This window comes from Prionailurus viverrinus, chromosome E2 (assembly GCF_022837055.1).
Source record: "Prionailurus viverrinus isolate Anna chromosome E2, UM_Priviv_1.0, whole genome shotgun sequence".
NCBI classification, from domain to species: Eukaryota; Metazoa; Chordata; class Mammalia; order Carnivora; family Felidae; genus Prionailurus; species Prionailurus viverrinus.
This window is the reverse complement of record NC_062575.1, coordinates 48,703,380-48,724,381: the sequence shown is the minus strand read 5'-3', so window position 1 is coordinate 48,724,381 and position 21,002 is coordinate 48,703,380. Positions and strand designations below refer to the sequence as shown.

General features: G+C 56.0%; 1 protein-coding gene across 2 annotated transcripts in view; it reads right to left on the bottom strand.

The window, feature by feature from the left end:
* Positions 1-1,893: 1,893 nt before the first annotated feature.
* LTBP4 (latent transforming growth factor beta binding protein 4) overlaps positions 1,894-21,002 on the bottom strand; it is a 29,281-nt gene continuing 10,172 nt past the window's right edge. For both annotated transcript variants that reach the window (XM_047836119.1, XM_047836120.1), the window contains 23 exons: positions 20,432-20,578; positions 20,182-20,289; positions 19,436-19,567; positions 19,226-19,351; positions 18,338-18,463; positions 17,573-17,815; positions 16,967-17,092; positions 16,759-16,878; positions 15,269-15,397; positions 14,936-15,061; positions 14,411-14,533; positions 13,845-13,976; positions 11,508-11,639; positions 11,303-11,428; positions 8,784-8,930; positions 7,200-7,466; positions 6,826-6,897; positions 6,414-6,542; positions 6,060-6,206; positions 5,049-5,201; positions 3,944-4,324; positions 3,384-3,536; positions 1,894-2,320 (listed from right to left, as the gene is read on the bottom strand). In XM_047836119.1, coding sequence (XP_047692075.1) covers positions 2,166-2,320; positions 3,384-3,536; positions 3,944-4,324; positions 5,049-5,201; positions 6,060-6,206; positions 6,414-6,542; positions 6,826-6,897; positions 7,200-7,466; positions 8,784-8,930; positions 11,303-11,428; positions 11,508-11,639; positions 13,845-13,976; positions 14,411-14,533; positions 14,936-15,061; positions 15,269-15,397; positions 16,759-16,878; positions 16,967-17,092; positions 17,573-17,815; positions 18,338-18,463; positions 19,226-19,351; positions 19,436-19,567; positions 20,182-20,289; positions 20,432-20,578 — 3,500 coding nt within the window. In that variant the 3' untranslated portion in view covers positions 1,894-2,165. The remainder of the gene's footprint in view (positions 2,321-3,383; positions 3,537-3,943; positions 4,325-5,048; positions 5,202-6,059; positions 6,207-6,413; positions 6,543-6,825; positions 6,898-7,199; positions 7,467-8,783; positions 8,931-11,302; positions 11,429-11,507; positions 11,640-13,844; positions 13,977-14,410; positions 14,534-14,935; positions 15,062-15,268; positions 15,398-16,758; positions 16,879-16,966; positions 17,093-17,572; positions 17,816-18,337; positions 18,464-19,225; positions 19,352-19,435; positions 19,568-20,181; positions 20,290-20,431; positions 20,579-21,002) is intronic.

Here is a 21,002-nt window from a genome sequence, read left to right as displayed (position 1 = left end):
AGATGTTGTTCCTTCCACCTGGAACACCCCCTCCACTGCTTTATCTGGTTCATCTCACATCACTTGGACATCTCTCCTCCTCCAGGAACCCTTGCTAGTTCCCACCCTCTAAGGCCGGGTTAAAGTTTGCTTGTGTCCCCAATTTACTACAAAGCAGATACTATATAGAAAATATTTGTTGAGTGAATGAATGAAAGGTAAGTGTTTGGGCAGGGTTACCTCCAGTATCAGCTGGAGTGTCACTTCTAGACCTCTTTTGTAGAGTTTTTCCCCCCTTTTTGATGGCTTTATTGAGTTATAATTCATGTACCATACAACTCACCCATTAAAGTGGTTTTAGTATAGTCTCATGCAGCCATCACCCCTTTGGTGGAGCTTTGAGCCCCTTCTAGCCTGAAACCCCTCCCGTCAGGTGCTCTGCTAGGTATTTCTCACTGTCCTGTTGAAGGGGATATAGTCTGCCCTCCTCCCTCACCCTGGGAGGGAGATCAGGTAAAGAATGAGATCTGGCCATCTGCCCTTGCCATCTGACCAGCCACAGGGCTCAGCATTTAACCCAGAGGCCCATGGTTATGCTAATATCATGGAGGATTTGCTACGTGCCAGGTGCCGTTCTAAGTGCTTGACATACAGAACAATTCATTTACCTGCCACCAACACGCCTGAAGAGTAGGCACTATTAGTATGATCCTCTGTGTGGCACCAGGGGCTCTTGGGAATTCGACCCTTCCTGAAGCTCCAGACGTGAGCAGGGGTTCAGGTCGAGAAGGAGCCCCTGTACCCCATTTACACTGCTTGAAATGCACTTGGTGTGGTACAGCTGGTGGCTCGTGGGCTAGATAAGAGCCACAGGGTGGTTTTCAAAAATATATTATTTAAAACAGGGAAGTTTCCTTCTCTCTTCCACCCACCCATCCCAGCCCTTAAACAGAATATCCCTGACTATGTATCCTCACCTTTGTACTTTGATTTTCTTATCCTGCACCTGCTCCCCTAACATCATTTGCCTGAAGCATTTGACTTTGAGACTGTAACACTAATAGGTGGCGAAGAATGACTCAGAATACAGGCTTTTGTTTTGTTTTGTTTCAATGCCAATGAGTCCTTCCATTCCCATCCACTACCAACCTTTCCCCGTACCCTGAGCTTGTGCCTTTCCAGGCTGTTTTTGTTCTTTTTTTTTGGGGGGGGGGAGGAGGATTTTGGACACTCCCCCTGCCCCCACAGCCCCCCCCCCCCCACTATGATCAGGAAATAGGCAGGGGCCACTAGGGTAGGGCGGTCTGGTCTGTACGGGACACTTTACCATCACACACACACACAGCTCATTCTCACTCCCATATGTGCCTGCACAGGCCACCCACCAGGACTGCCACTCCCTGTCCTGCCACAGCACAAACTTAGCTGGAGGCCCAGGTCTCTGTTCATCCCTCCAGGGACTCCTGCCCCCCATGTCTCCCAAGTCCCACTTGTCCCAGAACAGCTTTTGAATTCTTTGGGCAGTATGGAAATCTGGGGTCCCCTCTAGCTGAGGAAAGAGGCAGCGCCCTGAGCAGGGTCTGAGGCCACCCTTCCCATCCTCTTCCGGGGTCCCACATGGGGAAAAGATCTCTCTCGAGATTAGAGAGATAATAAAACAGAGAGGTAGGAAAAGAGAAAGAGAAACAGAGACTAGGTCCCTGTGTCATAGAGCATCGGGCAGAGAAAATGAAATAGACAAGCGATAGGAAACAGAGATAGAGAAACGGACATAGGAGAAAGACTAAGCGACAGAGGCACGGAAATTAAGAGCCAGACACAGAGTCAAGGATGGGAAGGGGATGTAATTTAGTGGCTCAGAGAACAAACTCTGGAGCCAGACTTTCGGAAACATAGACTGGCAGAGGCAGAAGGTACAAAATAGGTGTTTTTTTAATTGAAACTTTTCATAAAAAGTAGAGGGAACGTGAAGGGCGCCGTGGGCTAGTCCCGGGCCCCCGCAGCGTCGGTAGGAGTTGCTGAGGGTGGCAGGAGCAGCGAAGGGCATCCCTCCTTCCATTGGTTCGTGCGTCCTTCCTCTCCGACCACTCGGGCTCCCCGTGCTCATGCGCGCAAGCGGGCGGGAGAGTGCGCGGCAGGGAGCCGCGTGCGCAGGCGCGGAGCAAACAGCCTGGGACCGCCGGGGCTCAGGCCCGCGGCCGGGCGGGCGCGCAGTGGTGCGGCTGGTGCGTGGGCGCGAACCCTGGGCGGCAGATGCAGCGGAAGGAGCCATCGGTGTTGACGCAGCGTGCGTTGACGCAGAGCGGGGAGGCCGCCTCGGCCTCGTCACACTCGTTGATGTCTGCAGAAGGAGGTACAAGGATCTCTGCTCAGGGCCGGGGACCCTGGAGCCGGCTTATCTGGACCCTGGGGGTCCAGGGGTTCAAGGGGTGCTGAGCCTCCTGCGTGAAGTTGAATCCAATCACTACCACCTGCCGGCTGTGTGAGCATGGGCAAGTGGCTTAACATCTCTGAGCCTCAGCTTTGTGTTCTATAAGATGGGTATGGTAGGGCCTATGTCACTAGGATTTTGTTAGGAAAATAATACTGATAATGCTATGACAACAATTAATGCTTACTCGATGCCAGGCATTGTTTAAAGCACATAATGTGTATTTATCCAGTAATAACCCTGAGGTAGGTAGTGATTCTGTTTTCATATGGGCAAACTGAGACGCAGCCTGGGGAAGCTCCTTGCCCAGTATCACACAACAAGCCCACCTTCTGCCCAGTTCTCAGAGTGCCCAGTCCCCTGCTATTTTTTGGCTGTGAGTCCTTGGGGGACTCAGTTCTCTTTTTTGAACCTTGGTTTACACACAGGCCTCAGTCTCATTGTATTTCAGTATTAATGATGTTCACAACTCTATGACATGGATTCTACAACTTATGCTCATTTTTCAGATGAGAAAAACTAAAAAAAGGGACGGTGACCTGTCCCAGGGTCACACAGCAAGTTGCTGGACTGAGCCTGAGGTCTGTCCGACTCCCCCAGAGTCCTTGATTGTAACCACTTTGCTTTACTACTGCCTGAACTAGGCAAACATGATTCATATAAGACGGGAGCTCTCCAAAGCGGTCAAGTTGCCCACGGTAGCACTGGAACTCCCTAGCAATCACACCTGCGGGATTCTACAGGATTCTTCAATCCTGCTTCCAGCCCAGCCTCCGGCCCGGAGGTCAAGCTCTGCTTTTCTCGCAGCCTGACCTCGCCTTCTTCAGGCACATCCCATCCCTGCGCGGGATGCACTTCCTGCTTCCCCTGGTCCGGCCCGACCCCTTGACGTCCCGGACACCTCCCGCCCCCCCAACCTCCGGTCAGGGCTTCCACCCTAGCCCCGCACAGGCTGGCCCTGGCCGCATCTCACCGACGCAGGTCATGCGGGTCGTGTCCAGGCGGTAGCCACTGAAGCAGTCGCAGGTGAAGCCCTCGGGGACGCGCACGCAGCGGCCGTGGGCGCAGCCATCCAAGATCCCGCACTCCTCCGCCTCCAGTCCCTCGTAGGGCCCAGACAGCGCGCCTGCGGAGAATGCGGGGCTCCTTGGTTGGGGGTCTCTGCCTTCTATATCTTAAACCCCCAACGGGAAGGGGGGCGGTGCGCGTCCCTGGCCGGATATCCTCTTCTAAACCGTGAGTCCTGTTCGCGGGCTGTGGGGGGCGCCGTGGGGCCAGGTTTCCCTAGCACTGCTCCCCATCACTTTCCTCCTGTCCTCAGCTCCTTGGTCTGCAGGTATGTTTCTGTCCCTCTTCATCGCTGCTCTCTGACGCTCTCTCCTACTGTATCTGTGTTCTCCCATCTCTCTGAGCCAACCCCCGACCCCAGCTTCTCTTTGTTTCTGGATCTATCTCCCTCCGTCTTCCCTGTTTCCATCTCTCTGCATACCCGACTCTTCCTCTTGGTCTCCATCCCTCGCCCGCAGTGCTCACCACCATAGCTTCCACCTTCAGGTGACTCCTCAGGCTCTGGGAAGGAGCCACGCGTGTCGCGGGACCGATAGCGCCAGCGGGTTCCCGGGCCGGGTGGTGCCGCAGCCTCAGATTCACCATATGGGCCACCGTCGTCCTCAAAGTCGGGCATGTCATAGGGTGGTGCTCCGTAGGGGGCCTCTCGGCGGGCGAAAGGCCCAGGAGGTGGTGGGTAGGGGTCGTAGGGTAGCACGGGTGGCGGGTACAGCTCGGGCCCATAGGGAAGGCCCTGGTAGGGTGGACCTAGGTCAGGGCCATATTCGTAAGGGAGTCCAAAGCCACCTGGCCGTGGGGGGCCATATGCAGGGGGGCGCAGCACATTGCACAGGGCCTCAAAGTCATCTGTGAATAGGAGCCAAGCCTCGTGGTTAGCCCTCAGAACCCACCATTCATGTTCCCTGGCTGGAAAGAGGAGCCCAGAGGAGAGGAGAGGAGGAGGGCCTTGGGCTGAGGCATGGGAGGGACTTCAAATGAGGGAGCTGAGATTGCAGGGCCCGATAGGGTTTGTGGAGGCAGGATTAGGGCTGAGGGTTGTGACTGGGATTCCATGGTGCTGGGATTGAGAGTACTAAGTACTGGGACTAGGAATCAGGGTCCAAGTGCTGGAATAGGGAGGACCCATGGGATATTGGACTAGAGGCCTAGAGAAATTGGTTGGGGGTGTTTTAGGAACCAGAACTGGGGAGTCCCAGGACTGTTACTGGGGTGCTCAGGGGCCAGGATGGGATCTGAGCCATGGGACCTGGAGGTCTGAGGACCAAGGATCAGGGTTTTGGGCCTGGACTGAGTTCCCATGGGCTAAAGATTGGGGGACTCAGGAGTTCCAAGAGCCAAGATTTGGGGGATCTCTGGGGTTGTGGGTTGGGGTCTTAGGCACCTGGAAGTGAGTGTCCAATACATTAAGACTCGGAGGTCTGTGAGCTCTGACCAGGTAGTTTGTGGGCCAGGACGGTGTGTCTGAACAACTGGTATTTGAGGTCTAAAGGTCCAGGATTTGGCGGGGTGGGGGGTGGGTGTCTCATGGGATGTCTTGGCCTCTGAGTATGACCCAGGCAGGTCGTAGTACCTGAGTCCTGAGCGGGGCAGAGGGCACAGTCCATGCCCCAGGCCTCGCCATAGAGGCAGCAGCACTCTGTGTAGGTGGCCTGGCGATCCAGCCGAGGGCGACTGCACACGAGGTCAGCCCCCACTTCCTGCCAGCACACTCCCAGATTGTCATCTGAGGGCAGAGACAGCATGCATCAGGGTGGGACAGGCAGGATAGGACCCTCCCAAATTCTTGGCCATCTCCTGTGCTGGAGCAGCCCAGCTACCCAGTGCCTAACACCAGACGCTTCTCCTCAGCTGTGATCTGACTCCCAGAAGGCCTCTGAGATAGCTCCAGGGGAGTATGCGCTTGGTCTGGCATGAGGCAGTCACATAGGAGGAGAAAGCGGGTGGGGGGGGGGGGAATGTAGACACAGGAAGTGGAAGGAGAAGAGAGTTTGGGTCATTGGGCAAAAAGAAAGGACCCAAAGAGATAGAGACAAACACATCGAAAGAGTCAGAGAATCCAAGAACAGGAAAGTAAAGATGGAGAGAGAGACGAAAAGGAACAGATCCCTAGAAACAAAGACAGACCCAGAGAGTGGCAGAAATTCAGAGAAAAACCTAAAGACAGAAACCCCAGAGAGGTGGAAGGGGACAGAGACACACAGTGAAATAATAAGAGGAAGCATGGCTTTGGCACTTTGTAAGATCGGGTCCCATAACGGTCCTGAAATTGAAATTCCTCACAGCCACCCTGTAAGGTAGTCCACCCAAGGTGCCAGAAGGAAGCTGCGGCCAAGAGGCGATAAGCAACGTGCAGGTACACACGGCCAGCAAGTGCCAGGCTCCTCCGGAACCTTGGCTTTAGAGCAAATCCCCGACACCAGACCAGCCAGCCCGGCCGTGGTGGCAGAGTCAGACACCGAAAGTAAATAGGGCGTGGGGGGGGGGGGCGTGGCCGAGCACGTGCGCGGGGGGCGTGGCCTGGGCGTGGGGCTGAGCCCGGAGAGCGAGGGGCGGGGCGGGCCCGGGGGCGGGGCGGGGCTACCGAGGCTCTGGCTCTCGTTAGAGACGCAGCGGCGCCGGGAGCCGTCCAGCACCAGTGGGGGCTCGCAGGTGCAGTGATAAGAGCCCACGGTGTTGACGCAGCTGCCGCCTTCACACGCCGGCTCCTCGTCTGCGCACTCGTCATTATCTAGGGAGGCATGGAGGGAGTGGTCAGGAAGTAGCCCTCTACCCTTTCCCACTTCCCCAGCGCGTTGACAGCCTGATAGATGGAGTCTAGACTTCGGGAAGGACTTCTGCTGGCGGTGGCGACATTCCAGAGAGGCGCTGGCTTGGTAGAGGGTTGGGCGGGGGTGGGGGGGGAACGGGGAGGGGGGGGGGCAGGCGAAGCTCGTACCGACGCACTCCAGTCGCTGGGCATGGTAGTAGTAGCCGTTGCTGCAGTAACATGAGTAGCCTGGGGCCGTGTTCACGCACACACCGCTCTTGCACACCTGGTCTCGGAAGAGCTGGCACTCGTCCACGTCTGCGGGAAGGAGGGTCAGAGGTGCGCCCCACACCAAGAGAGATGGGGCCGGGGTGTGGGGCGGCTGGATGGGGGGAATGTGTGATTCTGAGGCTTGACCGGGGAAAGAGAGAGACCGAAAGGTGGCGACAGAGACCCAGAGGTAGAGATCGGGAAAGGTGGAGCTAGGCGAGGGGGCGGGGTAGAGACAGAAAAAGGTTGGGAGATAGAGGTGAAGAAAACAGGGTGAGATGGAGCTGGGCCTGGGGGCTGAGGGTGAGTGGGGCTTGAAGTCTCAGCTTACCCCTCCTGAGGCTCAGGTCTCCACTGGGTGCCAGGTAGCCCCGGCCATGGGGGCACAATGACTGATACTCAGCTGCACAGAGAGACAAAGCTGAGCCCAGACACCCTGGCCCGGGCCCCTGCCCTGCACCCTGGGCTTGCTCCCGCCCATCTATCTCAGGGCTTACTCCTGCCCCCTGCTCACCCAAGTTTTCAGGCCCCGTGCCTGTTTGTGCCCACCTCTCAGCCTCACGCCCGCCTGGCTGGCAGCTTACTCTTGCCCGTACAGTACCAGTGCCCCAGCCCATGTCCAAATGTGTCCTCTGTCCCAGTCGCATGCCTGCCTATTTCTACCCAAACCCTCAGCCCTATGTCCGCCCAGGAGCCCATGCCCACCTGTCTCCGTGCTGGGGCACTGCTGGATGCGGCAGCCGCTGCCCCAGCCCTCACCCACGGTACAGCAGCACTCCTGCCACGTCACATTCCGTGCCAGGATGTTGTCACATGCATCGGGAGCTGCTGTGTCAAAGTAGCACTCGCGGCGCCCGCTGCCCGCGGGGCCCTGCCTAGGCGGGCTGGGCCGGCGGGGTGGGGAAGGCGGAGGTGGCCTGGCAGGCAGACCTGGGCTGGCAGGTGCCTGGGGCTGTGAGCCCGGGAATGTGCCTGGAGAAACAAGGGGCTTTAGCCCAGCCAGTATGGGCTGAGCCTCCCACCCCCATGTTACAGACGAGGAAACTGAGGCCCCCAAACCGAGGCTGAACCAGACGCCACACCTCTCACCATCTGTCCTCGTTTCTCCCATTCTCACCTCCTGTCATTTTGGCACCTCACACCCTCCCAGGTGTCTGGCCCATCATCCCAGCTGCAGTTTGGGATGGGGTGGGGGGATTCCTCTGGCCTCCTGGCTACCTTCTGGGTCCTCACATCCAATGTGTCCCCAGCTGGCCTCAGAGTCTTTGTCCCCAAACCTAGGCTTGGACCTGGACACCTCCCCCCCCCCCCCAGGCAGCCCACAGCCTCTCCACTTGGCCTCTCGCCTCCTGCCACCACCCTCCCCTCCCCTCTCATGGCCCCTGCCTTGGTCCAGTCTTCTCCTCTCCTGCCCAGGTCCCTGCCCTGGATGCTCCCTAGGCTCCCAGCCCCTAGTGTCACCCCCTCCAGCCCACCTGCACATGGCAGCCAGATTCTGATTATCCCCCTCTCCCACTCAAAACCCTCCCACGGTGCCTCAGTGCCCTCAGGAAAGGCCAGCCCCCTGAGAGGGTAAATCAGTGTGATCTAGCACTGCATCCTTCTGCGGCCTCACTTCTCCCCACCCCTTCCCGTGCTGTGCCCAGCATGCCACCCCGAACTTATTTTTGTTCCTCAAACATGGCAGGTCCTCTCTTGCCTTGCCAGGCCTTTGCCCTTGCTGTGTCCTCTGCCCAGAATGCCCTCCCTCACCCACATCACCTGGCTTATTTCTACTCTTCCTCCTGCTCTCAGCTCAGACCTCCCCTCCTATAGGAAGCTCTCACTTCCCTCTCCAGCTGGGGTAGGCTCCTCCTCTGGATTCCCATAATCCCCCAGCCTTTCCCCATCCACAGCCTTGTTCCTTCTGGCCTGAGCTTCCTCCTTCCAGCCCTGATTTCTCTGGTTGTCACTCTCTGGTGATATCTCTGCCTTCTCCCACTGGACTGTGAGCTCCTTAAGGAAAGAGTGGTCTCTCCTGATCACTACCATGTCTCTGGTACCTAGAATAAGGCCTAAACACAGTGGATGCCCTGTGAACATTTGTTGAAAGAAGGAATCTGGTAGAGTCAGGGACAGGGCTGACCCCGGTCTCACCGCCCATGTTAACCCACGTGTTCTGAATTTTTTATTGTTCTTTAAAACCACAACATTTAACTGATGGCAGCCTGCCCATGATGGGAATGGTTAGACCACATCATTTTTCTGTGAGCCCTGAAGCCATCAGTTAAACAGACACATCAGTCTTACCAGCAGAAGTTCGTGGGGGAACACAACGTCCAGTCATAGGGTCAAACTCCTCAGGGCTGGTGGGACAGACACACAGGAAGGAGCCTTCAACATTCTCGCAGAGGGCAGCTCCACACACACCCTGTAGTGTTTCACATTCATTCACATCTGTGAGCAAGAGACAGAGGGGAAGGAGAGTCAATGGTTGTAGGTGTCTGTGATTCCAAAGCTCTAAAAGTCTGAGCTTTCAAATAGAAGGGTATTCTTCATGACCCAGACCCCATCATCCACTTATCTTCTGGTGACAGACCCTGAATTTTCCCTGGGAGCCCTCTGTCCCTCCATTTTCAACTCATGTATTTATGAGTAGGGTTAAATCTACTCTGAGGGGTGGGCACAAGTTCCAGGCTTGGCCAACCAGATTACTGCATTTCTCTGGTTCAGAGAGATAGGCGGTGACTATACTGGGCCAATCAAAGCTAGTTCTGGGACTTTTGGTAGAACTACCAAGAAAGAGCCTCCCTCGTTAGCCCTAGGGTTGCCAAGCTGAGGATATGAGCCCAGAGATGCCAGGGCCTTCTTTGTCACTCTGAAAAGAGTCTGCTTGAGCAGAAATACAACAGGGGAAAGCAGAGGTGAGAGGGAGAGACAGCTAGCCTTGTTAGAATTCCTGGATCCAACTATGCCCAAAGTTCAAACATATTCCAGGACTTCACCATTTTAATTTTTTTCAAAGAAACCAAGCTTGTGTGCTTGTCAAATGTAAAGAATATATCATTAAGATTCATGCAGTTCACTGTATATAAATTGAACCTCAGATAAAAAATATCTGTAGGGGGCACCTGGGTGGCTCAGTCTGTTAAGTATGTGACTTGAGGGGCACCTGAATGGCTCAGTCAGTTAAGCGTCTGACTTCAACTTAAGTCATGATCTCATGGTCTGTGAGTTCGAACCCCGCAGCAGGCTCTGTGCTGACAGCTCAGAGCCTGGAGCCTGCTTCAGATTCTGTGTCTCCCTCTCTCTCTGCCCCTCTCCCACTCATACTCTGTCTCTCTCTCTCAAAAATAAAATTTTAAAAAACATTAAAAAAATTTTTTTTAAGTATCTGATTTGAGCTTAGGTCATGATCTCACGGTTCATGGGTTCAAGCCCCACATTGGGCTCTGTGCTGACAGCTCAGAGCCTAGAACCTGCTTTGCATTCTGTGTCTCCTCTCTTTGCCCCTCCCCTGCCTCTCTCTCTCTCTCTGTCTCTCTCTCTCAAAAATAAACATTTTAAAAAAATCTGTAAATGCCTACTGAAATCTGGTTAGTGCTATGCATACTGAAGAACTTAGGGAGACGTGCATTGATGGCTGCAATTTACCTTTAAACTTATCCCAGAAATAAGATGGATTACAGACAGATAGATGAGGAAATAAGGATAATAAAATAATGATAATGGAATATACGTGGTGTGCAGAAATTCATTCTACAGGTCTTTCAATTTTCTGCATGTTTAGAAATTTTCCTCAGGGGCACCTGGGGGGCTCAGTTGGTTGGGTGTCTGACTTCAGCTCAGGTCATGATCTCACAGTTCATGAGTTCAAGCCCCACATCAGGCTCTGTGCTGACAGCTTGGAGCCTGGAGCCTGCTTTGGATTCTGTGTCTCCCTCTTCTCTGCCCCTCCCCTACTTGTGTGTGTTCTCTCTTTTTCTCAAAAATAAACAAACATTAAAAAAATTTGGGGGGTGCCTGGGTGGATCAGTCAGTTAAGCGTCTGACTTCGGCTCAGGTCATGATCTCATGGTTTGTGCATTTGAGTCCCGCGTCAGGCTCTGTGCAGACAGCTCAGAGCCTGGAGCCTGTTTCAGATTCTGTCTCCCTCTCTCTCTCCTCCTCCCCCACTCATACTCTGTCTCTCTCTCAAAAATAAATAGCCATTTAAAAATAAATTTTAGGGGCGCCTGGGTGGCGCAGTCGGTTGAGCGTCCGACTTCAGCCAGGTCACGATCTCGCGGTCCGTGAGTTCGAGCCCCGCGTCAGGCTCTGGGCTGATGGCTCAGAGCCTGGAGCCTGTTTCCGATTCTGTGTCTCCCTCTCTCTCTGCCCCTCCCACATTCATGCTCTGTCTCTCTTTGTCCCAAAAATAAATAAACGTTGAAAAAAAAATTAAAAAAAAAATTTTAATGTTAAAAAAAAGAAATTTTCCTCACAAAATGTTGGGAAAAAAGAAAATATTTCTGTGTACCTAAGGTTAGTGTCCATTAAAAAAAAAGATTAGTGTGCATTTTACAGACTTTATGCACATATTTTTTAAGCCCTCCCAAAACAAGATCTGAACGAATAGGGTTTCTGTTGCTTGCAACCAGAAGAGTCCTGACTGACAAGGGAAATGCTGTATATTCCAGAGTCTAAATTCTACAACCCGAATGTGTCAGTTCATATCTGTTCACACACCAAGTGTAAACTCACATTTGTTCAGGTCTACAGAGAGGAGCAGGGCCTGACCCACCTCTTCCCCACCCTCTGCCCGCCCCCCCCCCCCCGGAGCCCCGTACCCACGCAGTGACGCCCGTCCCTGGCCCCCTCGTATCCCTGGTCACAGAGGCACTGGAAAGAGCCTGGCAGGTTCTGGCACACGGCGTGGGCCCCGCAGAAGGACCGATTCCGGCATTCGTCCACATCTGCAACCACCAGACAGTCAGGCCATTGCTGGGCTTTCCATGCCCTCCACATCTCACCCAGTGCCTGATGGACACCCACCCTGGCATCCGCCCCCTGGCGTGGGCTGATAGCCAGGGTCACAGGCTGGTGTGCAGCGGTAGGAGCCGGGGGTGTTCTCACAGCGCTGGGCTCCGCAAATCGCTGAGCCATATTCTTGGCATTCATCCACGTCTGGAAAAGAGTAGGGTGGGGGGAGGGGAGGGGAGTCACAGGCCTGGATTCACAAGTTCCTGATGCCGCTTCCGGTTCCCATGATTGAGAAGTCCCTATAAATCCGGTGTTCTAGGAGTCTGAGCTTCTGAAGTGTTGAGACTCTTTTAAGGTCTCATCGCCATTTCTCACGTAGTCCAAACACGGGCCCACCTCAGGGCCTTTGCACTTGCTGTTTCCTCTGTCAGGAACACTCTTCCCTCAGCTATCTGCATGGCTCCCTCTTTATTTATTTTTTTTAATTTTTTTTTCAACGTTTATTTATTTTTGGGACAGAGACAGAGCATGAACGGGGAGAGGCAGAGAGAGAGGGAGACACAGAATCGGAAACAGGCTCCAGGCTCCGAGCCATCAGCCCAGAGCCTGACGCGGGGCTCGAACTCCCGGACCGCGAGATCGTGACCTGGCTGAAGTCGGACGCTTAACCGACTGCGCCACCCAGGCGTACATGGCTCCCTCTTTAACTTCACTCAAGTGTCTAGGTCAAGTTCTCCTAGTACCCCTTCCCCCACTGCCCTATCATCTGTGTCCATTTATCATGTTTTATTTTCCTTTTTTTTTTTTTTTTTTTTTTAAAGTAGGCTTCATACCCAGCGTGGAGCCCAACATGGGGCTTCAACTCACGACCCTGAGATCAAGACCTGAGCTGAGATCAAGAGTTAGCTGCTTAGGGGTGCCTGGGTGGCTCAGTCGGTTAAGTGTCCGACTTTGGCTCAGGTCATGATCTCACAGTTTGTGGGTTCGAGCCCCACATCAGGCTCTGTGCTGACAGATCGGAGCCTGGAGCCTGCTTCAAATTCTGTGTCTCCCTCTCTCTCTGCCCCTTCCCCGCTCATGCTCTGTCTCTCTCTGTCTCTCAAAATGAATAAATGTAAAAAATAAAATAGTTAGCTGCTTAACCAGCTGAGCCACCCAGACACCTCTCTATTTCCCTTCTTAAAGTTGACATTATATTAATATGTCAAAAATATCCATGTATTTTTTAACATGCCAACTGTCACCTCCCTAGACTATAACCTCCATAATGCAGGGACTTGTGTCTGTCTTGTTCCCCCCTGTAACCCCAGGGTATAGAACCGTGCCTGACACACAGTGTGTGCCCCCAAACTGTTTGCTGAATGAAGCTTGAATTTATTTACATACTTACTGTCTGTCTCTCCCTCCCCCCACTCCCACTCCCCCACTGTCAGCTCCGTGAGGGCATCGATTTTGTTTGGCTCATTGCCACTGTCTGGCACACAGTAGGTGCTTAATGAATTCCTGCAGAATGAGCTAACGAAGTCCCCTGAAACTAGGCTTCCACGGATCAGAGGTCTGGCAGCCAGAGAGCCAAAGATAGCCCACAGTCATTTCATCTGCTCCCCAAAATGTTGACCCACACACTATGCAAAAACAAATCTTTCCATTAGCCCCAACCTCCTGTCTCATCAGTACCCCGCTGGAGCCTGGTGGGGAAACAGGGCAGGGGGGTTGGGAAGGGAGGGAGGAGGGTGTGGGGGAAGGCGTAAGGAATGATAAGGGCAGGCAAGAGCTGGGACTGGAAGGGGTGGGCCTACACGTTTGGGGCGGGGCAGGGGCGCTGGAGAAGTCTGAAGAACGGGGGAAAGCACAGAATCCGGAGAGACTTGGAATAGAACTTGGGAGGCGGTGTTTAAACGGGCAAGGCCCAGCACGGTGGAACCTGGGGAATTTTGAACTGGGAAAGGATGGGCCCAGGACAGCCCGGGTTGGGCCCCTCTCGGTGACCCGGGAGGGCAGCTGGAAGTAGAGGGAGTGGTGGAAGGTGAAAGAAGGCAGGCTTCAAGGGACCCAGACAGAAAGAAACCCACTGGAAGCTGTGGAGGCGCTGACAGTTCTTCCTGGAGGAGATGTCTTGCTGGGGTCTAGCCTAAAATGTGCACTGAGCTAGAGGAGCAGAGAGGGCTGCTTCTGGAAGTGAGGCTTGGCCTGGTATCTGGTAGGAGTGTCTCCCCTCCCCTCCACCCCCATCTTCCCACCTCACTTCCAGGGGAAAATGCAAGGGCACCCCGGTGGCTTATTTCCACCACAGAGATGGGGACACAGTTAAGTGCATTGGAAAGTCAGGGTGCGCCTCCTCCGTCCCCAAGGGAGCTCATTCCAGCAACTAGTTCTAGAGACAGGAGCGGGGAAGGAGAGTAGTCTCACCGTCACAGGTGCCCTCAGGTCCCGCGTGGTAGCCAGGGTCGCAGTCTCGGACACAGCGGTAGGAACCAGGGGAATTCTCACAACGCTGGGACCCGCACAGGGCCGGGCCCCGCTCTCGACATTCGTCTATGTCTGAGAAAGGAGGCAGATGGGGCGCCTGGGTGGCTCAGTCGGTTAAGCGTCCGACTTCAACCAGGTCACGATCTCGCGGTCCATGAGTTCGAAACCCGCGTCGGGCTCTGGGCTGATGGCTCAGAGCCTGGAGCCTGTTTCTGATTCTGTGTCTCTCTCTCTCTGCCCCTCCCCCGTTCATGCTCTGTCTCTCTCTGTCCCAAAAATAAATAAAAAACGTTGAAAAAAAATTAAAAAAAAAAAAAAAAGAAAGGAGGCAGAGCAGTCAGATGCGGGAAACAGGGGAGGCTGGGAGGCAAATAAGAACAGGTGGGGGAGTTAAGGAAGGGAGAGGAGAGTCAGAAGCGGGGAAGGGAGGAAGCAGTGGAGGGGAGGCAAATGGCAGAGCAGGAGAGGCAGAGGGGCAGGGATCAGGCCGGGCAGGCGCCTCTCACCCAGGCAGGAGGCGAGGTCTGGGCCGGCGCGATGTCCGGGAGGACACACGCACTCGAAGGAGCCGTCGGTGTTGGTACAGATGCCGCTCTGGCAGAGGTCCTCCTCGCTGCACTCGTCCACGTCTGCAGGACAGTGTCCGAAACCGCGGACCACCTGCTCGGCTTACCATTCTCGGGCAAGCCCCTCCACCGCCCTTGCCCCGCCTCTCTGGCTGAGGTCTCCCCTTCTTCCCACCCTCCTCCGCCCCCAGCCTGCCTTAGGCTCCTCCTTTCCCTGAAAGCCCCACCCCTCCGACGCGTTCAGGCCCCGTCCTTTCCAATCACGGAGCAGTTTATCCCGACTCCGCCTTTCCCCCCTCCAAACCCCTGCCCTCCCTGGCCGACGCCAAGAGGCTCCACAAGCCCCGCTTTGACGCTTTGAGACCTCAGTCCAAAACGTCAGGCGCCGCCTCCGCCCTCTCCCCGTCCCGGTTTTCTGGGTGAAAGCCCACCCTTTCCCGGTCCAGGCCCAGCCTGGGTACGGACCGAGGCAAGAGGCTCCGCGGGGTCCGGGCCGGTAGCCGGGGGCACAAGTGCAGGCAAAGGAGCCGTCGGTGTTGAGGCACTCGCCGTGGGGAAAACAAAAGTCTCCCTCTAAGCACTCGTTCACATCTAGGGTATGGGAGAAATAGGGCTGCGGGGTCCTGGCCCAAGAAGCATCAACTCCTCCCCTAAGCCACACCCCAGAGGGCGGGTTTCTAAGCCCCACCCACATCCTTTTAGTCCAGCTTCTACCTCCCCATCAGGCTTTGTCCAGGAGCTCGGACCCCACCCCCAGGTTCTCCGGTCCTCTCGCCGCCCTCTCCCCACCCTGCCCACCTGCGCAGGGCCCAGGCCGACCCGACGGCGCCCGGTAGCCAGGCGCGCAGCTGCAGCGGAAGGAGCCATCGGTGTTAGTGCAGTGGCCATGGGGGCCGCAGGAGGCACCTGAACTGCACTCGTCCACATCTGTGGGAACAGGGGTTTCAGAAAGGATCTGGTTTGGGGCGCCTGGGTGGTTCAGTCAGTTAAGCATCCGACTTCAGGTCATGATCTCACAGTCCGTGAGTTCAAGCCCCTCGTAGGGCTCTGTGCTGACAGCTCAGAGCCTGGAGCCTGCTTCAGATTCTGTGTCTCCCTCTCTCTCTCTCTGCCTCTCCCCTGCTCATGCTCATGCTCTGTCTCAAAAAAAAAAAGGGAGGGAGGGGTCTGGTTTAGGGACGCTGGATGGATCCTCTCGTGGCAGAGGGCTCTAGAGAAGTTGGTGGGTAGTGTCTTGAGTTGGATATGAGCTGAAAGATCCATAGCAGGAGCAGGTTGGAGAGACCAAGATTCCCTGATTCTGGCGACCATAATTGGGGGTCTTGTAGGCCAGGTTTTCTGGCAACTCCCTGTGCCAGGATCCTGGAGTCGGTGAAGGGACTCTGGATGAGGACTGGGGTCAGAAATTAATTAGGGTAAGAGGTCAGGTATTATAAACCAAGATGATTGGATGGCATTCTGTTAAATCAGGGGTTAGAGTCAGTGACTGGAATCTGAGACCAATTCAGGTCAGGGGTAACAGTCAGAGCCCAGAATTCTGCCTCTAGTCAGGGGTCAGGGTCAGGGATCATGAACCCAATACGCCAGGGAAGGTATTCTGAGAATGGGCAGGGTCAATGAAAGAGACAAGATCAAAGGTCACAGAGAGTCAAGGGTTATGGTCAGGAGTTATGGTTAGGTCAAATGTCATGGTCAAGTTTAGGAGTCACAGGTCACATTCAGGGTCAAGGGACAGTCAGGATCAGAAGGGTTACAATTGCTATCAGGGTTGTAGGGAGAGTTTATCAGTAGGGGTAATAGTTAGGTTCAAATGTCACAGACAGGTTGAGGGTTCAGGGGCCACAGAATCAGAAGTCACATTCAGAGTCAAGGGTGGTGGTCCAGGCCAAGACTTGCAATATGGGTCAGAGGCCCATAATCTAGGTCAAGAGTCACAATCAGAGGGGCGCCTGGGTGGCGCAGTCGGTTAAGCGTCCGACTTCAGCCAGGTCACGATCTCGCGGTCCATGAGTTCGAGCCCCGCGTCGGGCTCTGGGCTGATGGCTCAGAGCCTGGAGCCTGTTTCCGATTCTGTGTCTCCCTCTCTCTGCCCCTCCCCCGTTCATGCTCTGTCTCTCTCTGTCCCAAAAATAAATAAATAAACGTTGAAAAAAAATTAAAAAAAAAAAAGAGTCACAATCAGACTCTGAGGGTCAGGGTCCAGAGGATTGAGGTCCAGGTCAGGAGATAATGGGCCAGGTCAGGGGTCACGGTGCAGGTCTAAGGTCATAGCCAGGGCTTGGTCTCACCGGTGCATCGGCCATGGTGTAGGTGGTGGCCAGCAGGACAGGCTCTGCACTGGAAGGAGCCAGGGGAGTTCACACACTCCTGTCCAGGACATGCCAGATGATTCTCACACTCATCCACATCTGGGGGGCAGGGGAGAAGGTGGCCTTGAAGGAGCAGCCCAAAGCCCCCCTCCCCCATCCACATGCCTCCCTCCCTCCCCGGCCTCACCCTCGCACTCAGAGCCGGCAGCGTTGGGTTGGAAGCCGGTGGGACAGACACACTGGAAGCCACCTTCTGTGTTCTCACACCGGCCATAGGCACAGGGCGGGGGGCTACGGGCACACTCGTCCACATCTGGGGCAGAGGGGACCAGTGGGGCTGAGAAAGGGGCCTGGACCCAAACATCTCCATTGCCATCACCACCTACCCCAACATTGCAGTCTGGAGGCAGTCTCTTGGACTTTGCCCAGGCTCATCCCATCTCCCAGGAGGACAGATTCCTTCCCTGTTTCCCCATTAATGGTCTCTCCAGCTGCCAGGGTGAAGCTAGGGCACCACCTCCTGCATGTTGCCCTCCCCATGTCAGTTGTCCCCTCCCTAGGGTTCCCACAAGCACAAAAGTATCATTCCAAAAGGGAGGCGGAAGGGAGAGCACCCTCATATTTGCAGAAAGGGGAGAAGACTTGAATCAGACCCTCCCCACCCTCTCAGTACTCCTCTGCCCCTGTCCTCCATCACCAAGCCCCATTACTCTGCCTCTCTGACCCCAACCATGTCTCTTCCCAGTCCCCACAGCAAATGGGGGTGGAGTGGGCTTGCATTCGACACCCTCACCTTGGCACGGGGCCCCCGGTCCTTGGGAGCGGAAGCCAGCAGGGCAGGCACAGTGGAAGGAGCCAGCCGTGTTGTCACAGCGGCCTGGCCCGCAGGGCGGTGGCTCTTGGGCACACTCATCCACATCTTCTTCACACGCCGAGCCCCGGAAGCCAGCCGGGCAAACACAGCGGAAAGAGCCAGACAGGTTCTCACAGACCCCTCTGCCACAAAGGCCTGGGCTCTGCGTGCACTCGTCCACATCTGCCCGGGGCAAGGGGCCCAGAGTCACACCTTTATGTCCCCCACCCCGTGCTCCCCTCTGCCTCCCTGACCTCCATCAGTCTGCCTCCTTGTCTGTCTCGTTCTGCCCCCCATTCCCCATTATTCAAATTCTCCACCCTACATCCCTCTACCTGTTCAATCCCCAAGCTTCCTGTCTGCCTCCTAGAACTCTAGTCAGCATCAGTCGGCTTCTTTCTGTCCTGTTCTCCATAACTCTACCCCCTTCCCCCAGAACTGACATCTCTCTCCATCCTCCAGCCTCTCCATCCTCAATGACTCAGCTTTTCTGTTTTCGATCACTTGGCCTCTCCGTCCCCGTGGCACTGTGTCTCTACAGCCATCAGGCTGCGTGTCTGGTTCTCAGAACTTGCCCCCTCCCCCCGCCCCGTCTCGCAGCAATCAGCCTCCCCCTGCCTCTTGCTCAGTTTCTCCATCCCTCATCACTGCCACTCTACCCTTCCCCGCACATCCCCTTCCCCTCTGTCCCTGTCAGTTCCTCACCCTGGCAGCCGGCTCCGTGGGGGGCAGCCTGGTACCCAGCGGGGCACACGCACAAGAAGCTGCCTGGAGTGTTCTCGCAGCGCCCGCGGTCACACGGCGGCGGCACGCGGTGGCACTCGTCCACGTCTGTAGTCACAAACCCGGGGGTTCAGACTGGGGCAGACACTCCCCCTCACGGCCCCCACGCCCGCCCTCCGAGGGCTCTGGGAGGATGGAAGGAGGGGAGGGCAGGGGTGGAGCCAGACTTGGGCCTGGGCCCAACTGGGGAGCGAGCCAGGGACAGTAAGGAGAGCAAGGAATGGGTAGGATTGAGGCGTAGGCGGACGGGGGGGGGGGGGGGGGGCGGGGCAGGTGAGAAGGAAGGGCAAGATGAGGACTGGGGAGCCGGGCAGGGCAGAGGCGGAGAGGGGAACCGTGAGGGGGGGGGGCAATTTGGGAAAGGCAGGATCTAGGCAGGGCAATGGAGGGAAGGGCGGCTATGGGGATCGAACCAAGGGAGGGCAGAAGCGAGGCAAGGGGCGTTTAGAGTACCGGGCCTAGGTGCGGCAGGTTAGGAATCAGGAGTCAGGTGCTAGGTTGCCGCGGTTGTAGAACAGGGGCGGGGCCTCAGGGAGGGCGGGAGCTAGTTGGGAATATGGTGGGGGCGGGGCCAAGGGAGGAGCGCAGCGGGACAGGGTTAGGGAGAGAAGGCGGCTAGTTGTACAGCAGGGACCCGCCCCGTCGGGAAAAGCCGGCTGGGCGGGGAAGAAGCGTGGTGGGGCCGAAGGGAGAGCTGGAGCGGGTCTGGGGGCGGGACCGGGAGCGTGGGGAAGCGTGGGAGGGCGGGAACTGCTGGAGGGAGACCCGGGCAGGGGTGGAGCCTGGAGCTGGGCAGGGCGGATTTCTCACCCAAGCACTCCGTAGCCCGCGGGCCGGCTCGGAAGCCCGGGCCGCACACGCAATGGAAGCTGCCTGGCGTGTTTTCACAGCGCCCGGGGGCACAGGGCGGGGGCACGCGGCGGCATTCGTCCACGTCTGAGGGCCAGGAAGGGGCTGGTCAGGAGGAGGTGGACAGAGATGCCCCGCCCCGCCTCCGTCCACCCTCTCTGTCGGGCTCACCGACGCAGTGTGTGCCCTGCGGGCTGAGCCGGAAACCCGAATCGCACGCGCAGGTGTAGCCACTGGGCCGGGGGATGCAGCGTCCTGGGCCGCAGACCTGGGGATTGCGCTGACACACGCCCGCAGAGGGACCTGGGGAGTCCAGTCAGCCAGGGTTCCCCCATCTCTGAATCCTCTGTCCCTTTCACCCCCGTACAATTCCTTCAGACGCTTGGCCTAAGACACCCTCACGTCTGTCCCTCCCCACCCCTCTTCCACCTCTGATCCTCCGCTCCTTTATTATGGGACTTCTCATCAGATCCTCTGCCTGAATTCCCCTTATTGCCACCCCCAAAGTCTCCATTTCTGAATATTTGCTTTCCGGTCCTCTGACCGAGATACGTTCTTAGTGCCCTCTGTGTGAAAAACAATTGTCCAGCATTAACTCAGCACTTACTATGTGGCAGACTCTTCAGGGATAGTTCAGTGAATCCTCACAATGATCCTCATGTTACAGATAAGGACACTGAGGCTCAGAGAGGTTAAATGGCTTGTGCAATCAAGTGAGAACTTGAACCCAGGCCTGTCTGATACCAGCTCCTAATGTTACCCAACACTCAGCTCTCCAAATCTTTCTCTCTTCCCACACATTCCTTAAGTCCTCTGGCTGTAACATCCCTAACCTGGAATCCTCACCTTAGAGCTCCCCGCTAGAACCCCCACCTGTGATACCCCCCCATTGATGCCCTCGATCCCCTCTACTGCACCTGATTCAGGGATCTCAGGACCAGACCAGGCAGGAATGCTGGGCAGGGGAAGCTCAGGGCCTGGCCTTGGCTCAAGTCGGGGTTCTGGACGGTGTGTGGGCAGAAAGCCTGGTTAAAAAACAAAAACAAAAACAAAAACAAAAAACAAAGGAATATCAATGAATGGAGAGCTGGATTTGGGTGTCCCCCTCCTTATGAGGCTAGGGCAGCCCCTCAGAGATGACACCTCTTCCTCCAGAAGCCAGCTCACCTGTGGGTGGCCGAGAGGTGGAGGGTGGAGCCCGGTGGCTGAGGGACACTCGGGGTGGCTCCTGGCCCAGGGGTCTGGTGTTATAGCGGAGGTCAGAGGCCGAGTAGTGGTAGCCAGGGCCAGCTGGACAGATCTCCCGAAAACCCTCTAGGAACAAGAAAGGGAGGGAGAGGGGCAGAGAGAGGGCATGAAAGCAGGAAGGAATGAGACAGAAGAGGAATCTAGACTGGGGGCAAGGCTTGGCCTGGGTGTGTATCAGGGGTTTGGGTTGGATGTTGGTTTGGGGTGGTACACTGGCCAAAGAATGGGACGTCCCTGAGGGTATGAGTGGGACCAAGGATGTTTTTTCCTATTTGGGAGAGTGACAGGGACAGGGGTTGAGGGTGGGATCTGCTTTGGTTTGTTGAAGGGTCTGGTTTTTAGGTAGAAGCTACACCGCCAGGGGACTGTCTCTGGGAAGGGCTATCTGGGGTGGGGACGGAGCTTAGACTGAAGGCAGGATCTCTGGAACTCCAGACTTGGCCAAAGCTTGGGGACAGGGTTGGGCAGGCAGCATACCTCAAGGGCTAGG